General features: G+C 40.5%; 1 protein-coding gene across 1 annotated transcript in view; it reads left to right on the plus strand.

The window, feature by feature from the left end:
• The window catches only part of MYO3B (myosin IIIB), a 224,951-nt gene that overhangs the window by 137,343 nt on the left and 68,916 nt on the right, over positions 1–18,692 (plus strand). Inside the window, exon 21 of the mRNA XM_042994661.1 lies at positions 448–547. Within this exon, the coding sequence (XP_042850595.1) occupies positions 448–547 (100 nt within the window). The remainder of the gene's footprint in view (positions 1–447; positions 548–18,692) is intronic.

Consider the following 18,692-nt stretch of genomic DNA (forward strand, 5'->3'; position numbering starts at 1 on the left):
GCCAGTAACTCTGCTGAGCATATGTAAGATTAAAAAAACAAAATCCTTTGGATGATGTACTTAGAAATGTTAAGTAGATTAATACCTTCCTATAGGTTTTCTTTTTTCTTTCTTAGGGATAAAAATTAAGTATAGGAGAAAACCAGCACAGAGCTGTTTTTTATATTCTGGACTATAATTAATTGAAGAGGGGGCTAGGTTGACTTGTTCAGAGGAAGAAATAAATGAATTAAGCAAAAGGTGCTGAGACTTTGCTACTAATTGCCCCAAGGGGAGGACCTCCACTCAATTCTAATGCAACACGGGGGCGACTCACAACATGACCCCAATATACTTAGCTCCTTCCTCATATCATCAGGGTTAAAGGTCCCTTAGTTAAATGGAAGCTATGTCCTTAAGGCCGCTTCATCAGAAGATTAATGTTTCTCTTACTGGGTCTTTCTGAAGCACTCCGTTTCTGGGACTGATTTGCTGTCTTCTCGGACATGCCATGCTGCCCCAGGTCGCCCAGCACTGAGTCCTTCCAGGGGAGCCCCTGCAAAACCTGGTAAGAAGAACATTTCGAATCGCATGCTGCTTCTACCCTTTGCACACTTGTGTACGTTTTGATGCATTGTTTAGGCGGGACTGTCTATAAGGTAGGACTCGCTCGGATAGTAATATGACCTAATGTTAGCAAGAAAGTTCAGGTTTGCACTGCCATAAAGGCTGGATTAAAGGTAGCCATTTACTGCCTTCTCATGCCACTCAAGTTTACTTCTCTGAGGGAAGAAAATGAATATCAAAGGCTATTATTTCCCTTTATCTGTTAAGAACCTCAGACTAGGAAACTGCTTCACAATTTCATTTTGTCAAAGGAAGGATAAACAACTGACTAGCTTTCAGTGGAGCAGATCATTCTGGGTCAAAATCTAGGGCTTGGTAAAGCATATGGGTTAAGAGAGTAGTTTTGCTCTCTTGGCAACACTACCATTCTTTCAGCAGGAATACACACATCTTGCCACTCTCCTTTGGGAAATAGCTACTTATGGCCTCTTTTCTAAATTCTTTGCTTTAGAATATGGGGAAAGTTGGGGGCTTATGTGTGGCTATAATCAGTACTTCTGGAAGATAAAATAGAAGCACGATGATAAGAAACATTTATGAACCAGAAGATACTAAGAACAGTGTGGATCATTCCAAAGAAAGAAACCTTTTCAACTTAAAATACTGACATTACACTTAATGTCAACCTCATCTATTTTTCTGAAGTATGCAGTAGATTCTCATTTCTCTCCAAATTTCTTCTTAGCCTGTTTTCCAATGATAAAGTGGTACAATATGAAGTGGGAAATGTACAATAAATGTGTTAGGATCTTCAGTCCATATGGAACTTAAGCTCTTGGAAGGAGACAAGAGAAGACGAGTGTACTATAGCAGAACCTTTTAAATGGATATGCAGAAAATGATAAATCTGTCAAAGAGAATATTTTCTCCACAGTATTCAGGGTTCCCACATAGCCAGATAGCATTTAGGAATAAAGCCATAATGGGGTAGGGGTAGGAGTAGTGCAAAAAAAGAGGAAAACTTAGGGAAAAGACAGTGTGGTGGAGCAGAATCCATTATGCAGGAATTTGCTTGGCCTTTTTCTCTATCCAAACAATCTCTACCTTTTAATTGGGTTGTTTAGACCATTTACACTTAACATGATAATTGATATATTGTGGTTTGAGTCTATCATTTTGCTATTTGTTTTCCATTTGTCCCATCTGATCTTTGTTATCTTTTGGCATTCTACTTTAAAATACACATAAAAAGAAAAATTTGAAGTATGATTGAGTAGCCAAAGGCACAGATTCTGGAGTGAGACCTCCCTGGATTCAAATCTCTTTTCTCCCGTGTAGTGTTAATCAAGTTATGAAACAGCTCCTTATCTCAGTACTTACACATGTAAAATGAGGGAAATAGTCATTCACAGCTGAGGGGTTGTACTGAGGATTAAATGAGCTAATAGTATAAGTAAAGAGTATAGTGTGGTGCCTGGTTCACGGTAAGGGTACATTGTTTTCGGTGCTGCTGTGGTAATGATTGTTATTGATATTATATAAATGCAAATCAATCTATAAGTATGAAAAACGGGTAGAGAAATAAAGTTCTTATTGTAAGGCCCTAAATTTTGGTGGGAGTTTAGAGGGAGTAAGAACAGGTTATATATTGAATTAACTATTAAAGAGATTTGTTGGATTACAGTCATCTTTCCCAGTCTTTAGGAAAGTATCCTCAAAGCCAAACTTATTAATAAGCTACACATCTGACTTGCTATAAATGGCTCACATGCACTTTCCTCTCACAACTGTGTCTTCCTTCCAATCTAGGTGGTTTTCTCTTGGGTCTGCCACCATCACCATTACTTCTTACACTCTTCTAAGTAACATCCTGAGTAGTCTTCCTGCTTCCATTCTTTTCCTCCTTCAACTTCTCTTATCACAGATACTTGAGGAGCTTTTCTAAAGCATACCCTGATCTTGACATTCCCTTTCTCCTTATTCCTCTATGGCTCCTCACTGCTTCAGCATCAACTCTAAACTTCTTGGCGTGATACTCAAGGCTATCTCTGCTATGGGCTTAATCTTCCTTTCCTAAGCTCTATCTTCCACTGATCTCTCTTTCTCAGTCTGTGCTTCAGAATATCCAAACTGTTCTCTGTTCTCCAAGCCTGCCTAGTATATCCTTTCTCACCTCTGTGAATATGCCCATGCTTATCCCTCTGCCCCACTATCCTGCTTCCCTGTTCACATTCAGTCCACTCCATTCTTGAGTCCCCAGTGATTCCCATCTTCTGTGCCCTTTGACTTTTCTTGTACTACTTATCACATCCTGCCTTACATTATAATTATTTTCATTCATCTACTAAATTTTAAACTCTCTGGGGTTGTATCTTTTCATTTCTGTATTCTCTCCTCACAGCCTCGCCTACATCCTCTGACTAAATTCTTGAGCACCCAAAGCCCTGATGAAATATCATGGAAGCAAGAATGTAATGAAGCTCTTGAATGAGTCAGAGAAAAGTTTTAAAATGTGTTTTTAATAATCCTAGAACAAAGCAAATGTCTCTTAGTCACCCTGAAATAGGTATAGCATACGGGTAGAACAAGTTAAAATGATCCAAGCTGTTTCATTTTGTTGCTGTTGTTTTGGGTAGGGAGAGAAGGAAAGGTTTAGGCAGGAAAATGCATTACGTAAATCAAATTCCCCTTGACCTTAGAAGGCAGCAAAGATGGATTGAAGAACAAAAGCTTTCCAATTTTATGTTTTCAAGGTTATCAGCTGCAGGAACAAGAGTATATTCTGTAAGAGACATTTTAGCAAGTTATACCTTTGTATTTAATTTTTTGCCTTGAATTACTCACTATTTCAACCCATGTTTCTTTGAAAGACTGAATGGGAATATGGTGATCTTTTCAGTGTAAGAAAAAAAAACCCACTAACATCCAACAAGTTTGCCTTCTAACCTGCAGTGAGTGCTAATAACTTCACTGTTCTATGAAATGGTCTGGTGGGTTGGGGGATGGAGGGAGGCAGGGAATAATCTAAAGTTACTCAGGCCAGCTCTGCTCAGGGCAGGCATGCAAAGAAGTATACAGATGTGGGGCTTGTACAAAGGCTGTCTTCCGCCCCTGTCAGAGAGTCTAGGAAGTGTGCTTAATTGGTCTGTTTGAGCCTGATTCATTCTAAACATGGGAGAGGAAAGCACAGTATACCCAGGAAGTGCATAATACAAATCACTTTGCCACTAATCCAAGGAGTGAAATTATTTAATTAGACTGATAGACATATATACAGACCTCATCTGATTTTACTGTTTAAAAATGTATTCTTTAGACATTTGTCCTTATATTTATTTATTCATTTATTTACTCGACAATTATTAACACTTACTGAGTGCCAAGAACTGTCCTGTGGCAGGACTTCTCACATTGCTTTAAAAGACCAGTTTGAGGTTCCTTATTTTAATTTCCTTTTTTTGTTGTTAAAAACTTTTTTAATGTTTACTTATTTTTGAGAGAAAGAGAGAGAGCATGAACAGGGGAGGGACAGAAAGAGAGGGAGTCACAGAATTCAAAGCAGGCTCCAGGCTCTGAGCTGTCAGCACAGAGCCTGATGTGGGGCTCAAACTCACAAACTATGAGATTGTGACCCGAAGCAAAGTCAGACACTTAACCGACTGAGCCACCTAAGCGCCCCGTTGTTTTAATTTCTAATTTGCACAATCAGATACTTTTATGAATACAGTAAAAATGAATTATAGTTGACTCTTCAACAATGCAGGGGTTGAGGTGCTGAGCTCTGTGCAGTAAAAAATCCATGTCTAACTTTTGATTCATCAACAATTTTTAAAAAAATTTTTTTAATGTTTATTCATTTTTGAGAGATAGAGACAGAAAATGAGCATGGGAGGGACAGAGAGAGAGGGAGACACAGAATCTGAAGCAGGCTCCAGGCTCTAAGCTGTCACCCAGGGCCCAACATGGGGCTCGAACCCATGAACCATGAGATCATGACCTGAGCCGAAGTAGGACACTCAACCGACTGAGCCACCCAGGCACTCCTGATTCATCAACAATTTACTAATAGCCTACTGTTGACCTGAAGCCTCACTGATAACATAAGCAGTTGGTTAACACATATCATGTATATGTTATATACTGTATTCTTAACAGCAATACGTAAATTTTTCTTAATTTTTTTCAGTATTTCTAAACCGTGCAGTTCATCTGAGAGTTTTTTCAAATTGTCGCAAACCTCAAAAAAAAAAAAAAAAATTTCCAACATATTTATTGGAAAAAAAAAAAAAAAAACGTGTATAAGTAGACCCACACGGTTCAAACCCATGTTTTTCAAAGGCACCCTACTAGATAAACAGTCACATATTTGGATGTTGTGTCAATATTAAATTTATCTAGACTTTCCTAAATTTCTTACTCTGATTTCTTTCCTAATCTTGTTGGGACAGGTAGCAGGGAGTCAGCCTACAGCCCCATACATCACTAGCACTGTCCTAGGCATGTGTGATACATCAGGGAACAGCAGTAAAAAATTCCTGTCCTCACAGTGCTATGTTTCAGCAGAGGGAAATGACAATAAACAATAAGCATAATACAAAAGTCAGTAGTATGGGACGTTAGAAGGGCCAGGTGTTAATACCACTAGCGAGATTAGGAGTGGCCAAAGTGCAAGAGGAGTGTTTGGGGGGTGGTTGCGCTTTTAAATAGGGTGGTTTGGGTGGACTTTATTGAGAAAGCTTGAAAGTGGTGAGCTAATTAGCCATGCAGTATTTGGAGGAAGAGCATTCCAGGCAAAGGGAGTACCTATGGCAAAGGCCCGGCATGCAGGGAAGGTGTAGAAAGAAGCCCATGTGGTGGGAGCTGGGAGAGCAAGGAGAATGGTAGGTGGGGAGGAGACAGATGATGTGGGTTAATACTACTATTTTTTGGTTTTTTTAACTTTTATTTATTAAGTAACCTCTGTCCCCAACATAGGGCTCAGACTCATAACCCGAGATCAAGAGTCCCATGCTCTATCAACTAAGCCAGCCAGATACCACCATATTTCTTTTTGAAGGTCAGAAAATCATTACACTTGCTGAGAGTAACTTTAACTACACTGGGGCTTAAAGATGGAGCATGGCACCTTTGGAGGGAGCGGAGGAGCAAGTGGGATTGCACCAGCCTCCTGAAGGGAACACAGTTGGCAGTGCACCATGCTGGGGAGTGGTAGAGCCCTTGGAGAGTATCTAAGTCAGGTTTAGTGATCTGATTTCACGTCTTTCATGGCCTGTCCACCCCGCACTTCTATCCAGTCTAATCCCATCTTCTTCGTTATTTTTCATTCTTGCTTGCTGCTCATTACTAACTCTTGTTAATTTTGGCATTGGTTCAGCTATCAGAAGGCAAATTTGGGCTCTATTTTATCCTTGGAATTCTTTTTTTTTTTTTTAAGTTTATTTATTTATTTTGAGAGGGAGAGAGAGAGTGTGTGTGAGTGGGAGAGGGGCAGAAAAAGAGGTAGAGATAGGATCCCAAGCAGGCTCCACGCTGTCAGCATGGAGCCCGATGCGAGGCTCAAACCCTTGGAACTCTTAATCCCAGGTTGACCAAACATCTCAGTTTTCCTAGAACTGAAGGGTTTTCCAAGATGTGAATTTTCAGTGCTAACACCAGGATAAACCCAGGTAAACTGGGATGAGTTGGCCACCCTATTACAATAGTAGAAGTTGAATTTGATTTTTTTGTTTTTTTGAGTAGATTCACTGTATCCGGCAAGACAAAGCCTTAGATCCACGTGTCAGAATTGCCTCACACTGCCTGCCTATTGGAAGGGGTTACAAGCAGATTGCCAAACAGCAAGCACTATGACTGTAAAGGGCTCAGACATCACCCATTTGACAGAGAGAGTGTGTTCCTACAACAGAGTCTCAAAGGCAACATGATCCCTATTAGGAAAGCACATGGAAACCAAACCCTACATAGAGAAAAGGCTACTGGGCCTTGCTGGCCTGCATCTAGCCCAATCATAGAATGCCACGCATGAGACTTTGAGGCCTCTCTTGTGTAGTCCCTGGTGCTCTGAATCCCTGCCATTTTCAACTCCCATTGGGCTGAGACATCTTTTCTTCTTGCCTGGGTGCCACAGAATTCAACGTAAACCCTCATCAGTGAGACTGGTAAAGCCTGTCTCAGGACTTTTCTCGATGGGATAATAAAGGGATTAAAGAGATAAAATTCTTACTGTTGGCGAGGGAAGTAGAAAAAAACACCACCTTGTTGGATACAGGTGTGCTGTTTCAAAGGGGCACATGCACCCCAATGTTTATAGCAGTGCTATTGACAATAGCCACAGTATGGAAAGAGCCCAAATGTCCATCAGCGGATAAATGAATGGTATATATATATACAATGGAATATTACTCAGCAATCAAAAAGAACAAAATCTTGTCATTTGCAACTACATGGATGGAACTAGAGGGTATTATGCTAAGCAAAATAAGTCAGTCAGAGAAAGACAAATATCATATGACTTCACTCGTATGAGGACTTTAAGACACAAAACAGATGAACATAAGGGCAGGGAAGCAAAAATAATATAAAAACAGGGAGGGGGACAAAACATAAGAGACTCTTAAACATAGAGAATAAACAGAGGATTGCTGGAGGGGTTGTGGGAGGAGGGATGGGCTAAATGGGTAAGGGGCATTAAGGAATCTACTCCTGAAATCACTGTTGCACTATATGCTAACTAACTTGGATGTAAATTTAAAAATTAATTAATTTAAAAATAAGTAAATAAAAAATAAATAAATGTAAATTTATGGAAAAAAAAACCCACCTCCTTGTTAAAGGATCTTTTTGGACACGTGGTGCTCAAACTTTAGTGGGTATCGGAACCACTGAGCCTATTCCACGGTTTCCGATCTGGGGGAGAGCAGAGGTGAGGGGGATTTGCATTTTTATCAAGTTCCCAGGTGACTCCACGATGCTGGTCTGGGGACTGGCCTTTGAGAACCATTGCTCTAGATGTCCCCTATCTCTATGATACTACATTGAATCAGAAAAAGTGAACTGTATATTTAGGGCTTCCTATTCGTTCAGCAAACACTTATCAAGCACCTACTGTACATCAACTGCAGGCCAGGAAGTAAAGTAAGACACTTAAGAGACTAATGTATTTCTAATATCTTGGTCTTTGCAGCTGTTATTTTCCAAAGCAGGCTTGGGAATACACTAGTGTCCTTATTTATCTCAAGTGGTCTCATTAAATTCTGGGGAAATTGTCAAGAACAAAGTTACATTTATTTGTAACTTTGCTATAGAGGAGGAGGAGGGAAGTGTTCCAGATTTTGATTAAAGTTTCTCAGTTTTTAAAACTGTTAGGAATTAATTGCTTTTAACGGCTATCTCTATTTTATTAACTCTGCCAGCCTTTGCCAGCCTCCCTTAAGGCAAAATTGTTCTAAACCCCACCAGATCTGAACACTTGCACATATGTCTAATACGTATGTCATCACCATAAGGCTTGTGTTCTGGCTTTTTGCAAAAGAATTTAGGCAAGGCCAGCATAAGGATTGCACGGTTTGAGGCTTTGGGGCGTGAGGGTGAAGGGTGGAAGGAAAAAGAGGAGGGTAGATTATAGTTTTCCTAATCCCAAATTTCATTTCTAATTCAGCCCTATTTATATTAATTATATACCTTACTTCTTTTGCTCAAAAGACTTTTCTCATTTTTACCAGATCTAGGTTTGGGATTGGTTTGTTTTTGTTTTGTTTTATTTTGTAATTTTGGAGAATGTGAACGGAGTGCCAGGACATCAGTTGGAGTCATGGCAGATTACCCCAATTTGAGGCTTCTGTCCAAAATTGTGATTTTCAGGAGGAATTTTGTAGGTTAACTGCCAAAAGGAGAACATTCATTTTGGTGCCCCATTTCCCCTGAAACTTGGGGGGTCTGGATGATAAGGAAGAAGGGATCCACATAGGTGGACCTATATGGTCCACATAGGTCAGCACTCCATCCACACGTCAGCCAGCTAAGGCGACGAGATCCTGACTTGCCTGCACAGTCGAGGATGGAAGGGAGGTGGCCACAGCCCAGGAGGTCTCAGCCACCATTTCCAAGGCTACATACCTCAGGGAAGGCCTGGTGACAGACAGGCTTTTCTCATTCCTGCAACTCATTAAAACATGTTACAAAGTTGCATAGTTTGGGGCCATTATTTCTTCCCAGACTGTTGCTGCCAACGTATCTGAGGAAAGTTCAGCAGGAACTTTTCCGGTGCTTTCCTGAGTGTGTTGGGTCAGGATGCACTTTTTGCCGATGCCAAATTAGGTTCTGGCATTGACCCAGGACATCAGGAGTGCAGCTGCCAAACAGCACAAGGCAGGGTGTGTGAGGCAAGTTAGGCTCCTTGGCTTCCAGAATTGGATGTTGATGGCATGACTGTAAAACGTGCTGAGAGGAATTTTATTTTTAAATTCTTTTCTTACTTGATGTATTTGAAACAGCACATACTCTATAGACTATCCTGTTAACCTTGGCTGCCTCGTTTGTTTTATTTTAAAGGATTCTTTTCAACTTTAAAATTAAACATCCAGTTATATGGTGGTAGGAGTGAGGAGTGGAGTGATATTTCTTCTTTTTACTTTTGTTTATTTTCCAAGATTGGGAGTAATACATTTTTTTTAATTGATAGAGTTGTTTTTTTTTTTTTTTTTTTTTTAGTAGTGTTGGGTTTTCAGAAAATTGAACAGAAGGTACACAACTCTCATATACTCCCTTACCTCTTCCCCTCCCTGGGTTTCCCCTATTATTAACATCCTGCATCATTGTGGCTTGTTACAATGATGAACCAATGTTGATAGATTATTACTGACTAAAGTCCATACTTTACATTCAGGCTTACTCTGTGTGTACCGTCTTGAGTTTTGACAAATGTGTAATGACATGTACCCACCACTACAGTTCCATACAGAGTAGTTTCACTTGCCTAAAAATCCCTTATGGCTCCACCTATTTATCCCTCCCTCCCTCCCTCCCACTACACTCATGGCAACCTCTATTTTGGAGGGGGTGTGTGTTGGCTTTTATTGTTTGTTTTTGTTGCTGTTGTTGTTTTACTGTTTACAAGTTGCGTCTTTTCCAGAATGGAAATACAGTTGGAATCATACAGTACAGAGCTCCTTCAAATTGCCTTCTTTCAGTTAGCAATATGCATTTGAGCTCTCTGATTGATGTCTGCGTAGCTTGAGAGCCCATTTCTTTTTATGGCGGAAAATATTCTATCGTGTGGCTATGCCACAGTTTGTTTATCCATTCACCTATTAAAGGACGTTTTGGGTGCTTCCAAGTTTTGGCAATTATAGAATAAAGCTGCGATAAATACTTTGTTCAGGTTTTTATGTGAATGTAAGTTTTCACTCTTGGGTAAATACCGAAGAGTATGATTGCTAGATTATATGGTGAGAGTATGTTTAGCTTTGTAAGAAGCTGCCAGACTGTCTTCCCAAATGGCTGTACTATTTCGTACTCTCACCAGCAGCGAATGAGAGCTCCTGCTGCTCCACATCTCCACATCCTTGTCAGCATTTGGTGTTATCAGTGTTTTGGATTTTGGTCATTTTAATAGACGTGTCATAATATCTCGTTGTTTTAGTTTACATTTCCCTGATGTCTTATGATTTGAAGCAACATTTCATATGGTTGGTTGCCACCTGTATATCTTTGGTGAAGTATCTCTGCAGATCTGTTACCCAGTTTTAAATTGTGTTGTTTGTTTTCTTATTGTTAAGTTTTAAGAACTCTCTGTATATTTTGGATACCAGACCTTTTTCAGATGCCTTTTACAGCTATTTCTCTCAGTCTCTGGCTTGTCTTTTCATCTTTTTAAACAGTATCTTCGGCAGAGCAGTAATTAATTTTTTTAATGTATATATAATCAGGGAGAAAATATTTTTAGGTCAGCCTGACTCCCATCTTAGCTTAGCACCCATTCCCCATCCAAGCAAGTAAGAGCAGCCTGAGAGGAACAAGGTAATATGTTGTTTAGTTTTTGAACATATGACACCCTGATACAAGGTGTTCCCTAAATTAAATGTAATCAACTTTAAGTGCTATAGGGAGGCAAGACAGACATAGTCCAAAATTAAATAAGGGGGAAAAAAAAAAACTTGATTGTATGACTATCTGCAGAACCATAAGATTTTCCCCCAGTTTTCATTTTTCTATGTGTTTCCAGTTTCCTTGCTCCTTATACTCCTTTAAGTAACTAGAGTTCCTAAAATGACCAGGAAAACTGGGGTTGTCAGCTTCCAGTAAAAACTATATTTAGCAAAGAAATATTGTTGGCTTAAATGCAGAGAGGGCTGGGACAGAGTGAAGTGCATCCCTATTATTCATTCAGATACTCAGCAGATGTCTGCTGAGTGTCTGCTAAGTGGCAGGCACTGTGTTGGGTGCCTGCAGACAGCAGGATCCAGGCTTGTCCTTGTGAAGTTTACATTCCAAGGGAGAAATGGACAAGTAGCTCCGAAATCAAATCTCCTTTGGCTGAGGTGTTAATAAGAGCGAGCAGTGGTGGGGCGCTTGGGTGGCGCAGTCGGTTAAGCGTCCGACTTCAGCCAGGTCACGATCTCGCGGTCCGTGAGTTCAAGCCCCGCGTCAGGCTCTGGGCTGATGGCTCGGAGCCTGGAGCCTGTTTCCGATTCTGTGTCTCCCTCTCTCTCTGCCCCTTCCCCGTTCATGCTATGTCTCTCTCTGTCCCAAAAATAAATTAAAAACGTTGAAAAAAAAATATTAAAAAAAAAAAATAAGAGCGAGCAGTGGAGCTGAGCTACAAGGATGCTGGGTCTGGGGTGGAAGGGGGGTGGGGGGGGAGGAGAAGGGTCACATAGACTTAAACCAAAGCTGAGAACCGAAGGAGGGATGGAGAAAGGGCCAGGCAAAGAGGGGAGAAAGGTGTTTCCAGACCTTTGACCGTTCCCTTTCCACACCAGGGAAAGCTCACATGGGAGAGATAGGAGATTTTGGTTGTTCTTGTTTTTATAGTTTTTAAAATGATGAAATGAGGGGCGCCTGGGTGGCTCAGTCGGTTAAGCGTCCGACTTCGGCTCACGTCATGATCCCGCGGTTCATGAGTTCAAGCCCCACGTCAGGCTCTGTGCTGACAGCTCAGAGCCTGGAACCTGTTTCAGATTCTGTGTCTCCCTCTCTCTCTCTGACCCTCCCCCGTTCATGCTCTGTCTCTCTCTGTCTCAAAAATAAATAAACGTTAAATAAACAAACAAACAAATAAATAAATAAATAAAATGATGAAATGTAACATGATTACAAAAAAAAACATTTAAAACAGAGATGGGCAGCGTAAGGAATTATTATAAAGGAAGCACACACATAACCACAACTGAGATTGCAGAAAGAACTTGCCCACACCTCAGAAACATCCTGCACACCCTTTCCTGATTGTGACTCTCTTTTTCCTTTTTTTTTTTTAACTTTTTAACGTTTATTCATTTTTTGACAGAGATAGAATGTGAGCGGGGAGGGGCAGAGAGAGAGGGAGACACAGAACCTGAGGCTCCAGGCTCCAGGCTCTGAGCTATCAGCACAGAACCTGACGTGGGGCTCGAACCCATGAACCGTGAGATTATGACCTGAGCCGAAGTCAGACACTCAACCAACTGAGCCACCCAGGCATCCCTTGACTCTCTTTTTCTTAGAGTGAACCACCTAAGTATGCATCCTAAATATCACAGTTCCGTTTTGCCTGTTTTTAAACTTTGCATAGCAAGAATCACACAGCATGTGTTCTTTGGTGTCTGGCATTTTCTTCTTTTTTTTCTTTAACATTACATTTTTTTAAAATTAACTTGTTTATATTCATTGCTATAGAGTATCCTACTTTATGAATCTAGTCTTCTATCACTGAGCATCTGGGCTGCTTCCAGTTTAGAGCTCTTACAAAAAAGAGATGCCCGTGGATGATGGTCCCACACTCTTGGCAGTATAGCACAGCAGGCTTTGGAGGTCAGACAGACTTAAATGGATATCTCAGCTCAGCCACTCTGATAGCTACTAAAGTTACTTAAGTGACAGTTACTTAACCTCTCTGTGCCTCTTCTCATGTGTAAAACAGGAGTAATAAAAATACCTATCACATAGGGTGTGCATGTAAAGTGCTTAACACAATACTTGGCATAATAGTAAGCATTCAACAAAAGTTTGTTCCTCCATGGGGTTCTGTTTCTTATTCATGGGAGTATTTCATTTTCCTTTGAGTAAGTTCTCTACCAAATTTCTATGGCATGACCTATCTGGATCTAGAATTATAGAAGCTTCTGAGATACTTCTCCTCAGCCCTCTGATTTTATTGATAAAGAAACAGTCTCGGTTGGTCAACACAGAGCTAGGTTCTAGGGAGAAATTGAGGAAATAATACCTTTGGACCACTCTTTTGGCCCAGACTATTCTTGATGGTTCTTTGGACAGCCATTTTAGCTTCTTACATGTATTTTCCTCTTTGCTCTACAAAGGAACACGGGAAAATAGAAAGCTCAAGGGGTTAGCTCTAGGGTCAGCTGTAGACCGATACATTATGTAGACTGATACATATCTGTTACATTATGCCCCAGACATTTGATTGTGTATTGGTCAGAGTTTAGGATTTCATGGACTCTATCCTGGTTAGGTTCAGAAGCAAGCAGGCAAAATAAGGGACATAAAGCCTTGCCTTGAGGATTAGTGGCATTAGGTAAAGGTGTTTTGTTTAGCTTGAACTGCTATTAGATTTACATTCAAATCACTTGTTATTTATTTAAAGGAATAGATACATTTCTTATTAAACTGTTAAGATGGGGGTGCCTGGGTGGCTGTTGCTTAAGCATCCAACTCTTGATTTCAGCTCAGATCGTGATCTCACGGTTCGTGGGATCTAGCCATGCGTAGGGCTCTGCGCTGACAGTGCAGAGTCTGATTGGGATTCTCTTTCTCCTTCTCTCTGCCCTTCCCTACCCCCCTCAAAAGAAATAAGTAAACATTTTTAAAAAACTGCTAAGATTAAATTGGAGTAATGACAGGAGGGAGAAATTAAAGATAAACAATTGATATTAAATGAGTCTACAATTTACTTCCAGGCAAGAACAGTTCCCAATGACTTTCTATTCCCCTGCTTCAAGTCTGCATTCTATCCTAAACCAGATTTTTCTGCCCACCATCACCCCCAAAGCTTTCTAGTCCCACATTTTGCCTATCTTTCCAGGATTTTGCTGGTATTTAGCCCTTTTATTAGCCTGCACTTCCCTGGTCTCTGATACACATTCATGAGAGAGAGAGAGTGTGTGTGTGCTTATATGTGTGTGTGATGCTCTGGAAGCTTTGAGGGAGCTCCAGCTCACAATTTGTCCTTCAAATATAAGACTTCAGGTTACTGGTTTAATCATGAGAATAATGCCTGGCACAAGGTAAGCACTTAATAAACATTTAGCTGCTGTTGCTGCTGTGATTTCTCACTCCTCAAATGAGAATCCCTTCTGAACTTGCCAACTTCCAAGTCAACAACTCCTCCTCCTTTTCTTTCAAATTGTCAAGATTTATGGAGTATACCAAGATTTTTACAAACTGCACTTAGTTTTGTACTCAGTGTCACCGTAAGGCTTAAGAGTTTATCACCTTGAACCCTTGCAGCATTTAAGAGGAGTGGGACTAATCTGTTGGTATTTTCTGTGTCTGGCAATTTGTGTAATGGGAGGAGTTCTGTTTCATTAATCCACCTAAACGGTATAAGGACTCTACCCCTCCCCCTGACTTCAATCTCCATTTCCTTTCTTCACTATCCAAAGGGGTCTGTTCAGCTGCTTAGCAGCAAGCAATTAGAACAGCCAGTCTACTTAGACATTACGCTGGGTTTGTCTGACCTAATATACATGAAGACTCAGTGTTCCCAAAGGGACCCTTCCTTTTTTAAAGGAAGAAATTAATGATATCCCTTTTCATTAAATTGGTGCCAGGTATTTTCTCTAAGCAGGCTATTTAGAAGAACAAATTCAAACAGGTCCAGGAAACAAATGCAAAAGATCTACAAAGCTCTTACAGGATGAGTTTACATACTATCCTAATTTCAAAGGAAAAGTTTTTATACCAGGACACAATGGCTGGGCTCTCCCAGTGGGCACACAGCAACTCTAAATGTCAAACTCTGCATTTGTGCAGAAATCAGATAAGCGCAAAGAGCTCTAGGCTTGTGTCTGTTCTTAACTGACTTGTCCTCCCAAGGACAGTTCACATGCTAACTCATTACACAGGTCTGAATGTTTGGGGTGTGGGTGGGGGACAGAACATCCAAGGATCCACTCCAAAGCTCCAAGGATCGAATGACAAAGTATCCATTCCATTTGTTTTTCACTGCTATATTTACCCGTGCTCAGAGTAGTTCAGCTCACCGCATCGCTGGTACTCTGCCTTCTGATTTTCAACTTGTGTTGCTGTCTGGGAACCAGGGCTCTTCTCATCTCTTGTGGGCTGGTCATTCTTTGCTCTAGACCACATCCTCTTAATCAGTCCATTAATGGAACCCCCGCTTCTCATGGCAGTTTCTATTTAACACTGTGGGAAGGCACTGGAAAAAAGTACATCCCATTGTGTCTCCCCTTAGGGAGTTAGAATAGATGCTACCTTTAAACTACCACTCTGAGCAGATCAACCCATATGAGCATAGGGGACACCCTTAAATAACTGCTGAGTGGTTAGGGGAATGAACACACTGTATAAAGGCCTCGTTTACATTAACTGTAACCAGTAAATTATAAACATTGACCTTACAGCAATTCTTTTCTCTTCAGCGCTCCTGACAAATGGTCATCTAGTCTGCTTTGATACATTTTTTTCCTAGACCTTTTTTCATTGTGAGACTCTTGGAGAAGCTAATGGAATTCATGCACTCTGACCCTAAAAATATTTTGCATATAATGTCAAGAATTCTTTGAATGTCTTCATGTTCCCATCAGAGTCTACATTCCAGGTTAAGACTCTCTATACTAGTGAGAGGAATTGGCTGATTTTGAGGACTATCAATCTTGGTTAGAAAACTTAGTAGAAGGGTTTGTTTTTTCTTGCTCCCCAATAACTGAACAAAAAAAATGGCTACTTCTTTTAGCATATGGTGGTTCTCCAAATATTGGTAGATTGCTATAGCTTTCTCAGTTAGACGTCTCTTTGAGGTTTTTGGCTCTGTAATTCATCAAATGACCCTTAAAAGCTGTGTCTGCATTCAGGAAGTTTTGTGCCAGGATCTAAGGTCTCGGGACTAGACTAGAAAACGCACACACACTTGAAAAGGATAGAGCTGTGGCCTCTCCAAAATGCTATGGCAGGTTACTACAGAGTTTTCCTTCTTCATTGATAAAAAAAAAATTATCCCCTTTTAAAAAACTAAAAACCTCATAATTATTGAAAAGACTAAAACATTGAGCCCTATATTTATTTCTCTATCACCTTAGCTCTTTTTTTTTTTAATCAAAAGAATACTGCTTAGCTATTGCTCAATTTTTCATACTTAATAGAGAAGGAGGATTCTTACGAGAATTCTGGAATGAAAGTTGGAGCATAAAGATTGAGATAAAATCATTTTACACTTTCCTTTTAACTACTGCAAGGTGGGGTTAATGTTTTCTGAGCCACTTTTAAATAGATGATTTAGGCATAACATATATTAGTATTATTATTGCTGTCCTTGAAAGCAGTTTTTTTCCTGCTTCTCGTTAACATCAACCTGAAGAATCATGGGGAAAAAAACCAAAACAATTCATAAAAACCCCAAATAATAGCAACAAGCCTGACTGAACGTCTAGAGATGAGGTATTTGGATTTGGTTTTACGCAGTAAATCGGCCCTCACAGAAAAGTGAGTAGGTTGGGCCAAGTCATGCCTGATTTCCCTACACTTATATTATTCTGTAATGAGAAGAGGCCGAGGGTGAATAATGAAGGTCTGTGCATTGACGGATACTTATCATGCTATCTGCCACCAGTAAAATGATTGCAGTCTCTGATAAACTTGGTTGTGACCCCCATTTTAACATTTTACATACTTCCTTCAAGTCTACTCACCCCCTAAAAGTGTTTTCCTGCCTATCCTATTACAGTTGACTCTCTTTACCTTGATGTGGAGGCTGGAAGGTATGGGCCTATGGCCTTTCCTCAAATCCTAGAATATATATATGTGTGTGTGTGTGTGTGTGTGTGTGTAAAACAAGGGATGTATCAGAACAAATTAGGATAAATTGGGTATTGTTTAATTAAGGAGATTATAGCAAAAGGTTTATGGGCAGGAGTGGAGCTGCTACCACACATACATACCTAAAGGGGCAAGGAAAGGGCATGAAATGTGGAATCCAGATTGAAAGGGCCACATGAGGATAGGGGCCTTAAGAAGAGAGCTAACTTTCAGCAAAGGACACATTCAACACAAGACAACCCCACAGAGGATGCTGGGGAATAAGAGTATTTTCTCTTTCTTTCTTCACTCTCTTTCTTTCCTCTGATTTCTTGCTAGGGCTCTCTATTGGCCAAACCAATGGAAAGCCGAGTAGTCCGTCCAGGTCAGCTTCTGGGGCAGAGAACTTGGTAGAAATGGATGGAGAGTGGATCTGTAGGGAAGGAATGCTACCTCATTTAAAAGGACCCAATAGAATGCAAATTGGTGCAGCCACTCTGGAGAATAGTATGGAGGTTCCTCAAAAAGTTAAAAATAGAACTACTGTACAATCTAGCAATTGCACTACTAGGTATTTACCCAAAGGATATAAAAATATAGATTCGAAGGGGTACATGCACCCTGCTGTTGTAAGCAACATTATCAACAATAGCCAAGGTCTGGAGAGAGCCCAGATGTCCATCGACTGATGAATGGATAAAGAAGATTGGTGTGAGGAAAGAACATCCAATGGAAAAAAGACAGTCTCTTTAACAAATGGTGCTGGGAGAACTGGACAGCAACATGCAGAAGGTTGAAACTAGACCACTTTCTGACACCATTCACAAAAATAAACTCAAAATGGATAAAGAACCTGAATGTGAGACAGGAAACCATCAAAACCCTAGAGGAGAAATCAGGAAAAGACCTCTCTGACCTCAGCCGTAGCAGTCTCTTACTCGACACATCCCCAAAGGCAAGGGAATTAAAAGCAAAGGTGAATTACTGGGACCTTATGAAGATAAAAAGCTTCTGCACAGCAAAGGAAACAACCAACAAAACTAAAAGGCAACCAACGGAATGGGAAAAGATATTTGCAAATGACATATCGGACAAAGGGCTAGTATCCAAAATCTATAAAGAGCTCACCAAACTCCACACCCGAAAAACAAATAACCCAGTGAAGAAATGGGCAGAAAACATGAATAGACACTTCTCTAAAGAAGACATCCGGATGGCCAACAGGCACATGAAAATATGTTCAATGTCGCTCCTTATCAGGGAAATACTAATCAAAACCACACTCAGATATCACCTCACGCCAGTCAGAGTGGCCAAAATGAACAAATCAGGAGACTGTAGATGCTGGCGAGGATGTGGAGAAACGGGAACCCTCTTGCACTGTTGGTGGGAATGCAAACTGGTGCAGCCACTCTGGAAAACAGTGTGGAGGTTCCTCAAAAAATTAAAAATAGACCTACCCTATGACCCAGCAATAACACTGCTAGGAATTTACCCAAGGGATACAGGAGTACTGATGCATAGGGGCACTTGTACCCCAATGTTTATAGCAGCACTCTCAACAATAGCCAAATTATGGAAAGAGCCTAAATGTCCATCAACTGATGAATGGATAAAGAAATTGTGGTTTATATACACAATGGAATACTACGTGGCAATGAGAAAGAATGAAATATGGCCTTTTGTAGCAACGTGGATGGAACTGGAGAGTGTGATGCTAAGTGAAATAAGCCATACAGAGAAAGACAGATACCATATGTTTTCACTCTTATGTGGATCCTGAGAAACTTAACAGAAACCCATGGGGGAGGGGAAGAAAAAAAAAAAAAAAGAGGTTAGAGTGGGCGAGAGCCAAAGCATAAGAGACTGTTAAAAACTGAGAACAAACTGAGGGTTGATGGGGGGTGGGAGGGAGGGGAGGGTGGGTGATGGGTATTGAGGAGGGCACCTGTTGG

Source organism: Panthera tigris, chromosome C1 (assembly GCF_018350195.1).
Source record: "Panthera tigris isolate Pti1 chromosome C1, P.tigris_Pti1_mat1.1, whole genome shotgun sequence".
NCBI lineage: Eukaryota > Metazoa > Chordata > Mammalia > Carnivora > Felidae > Panthera > Panthera tigris.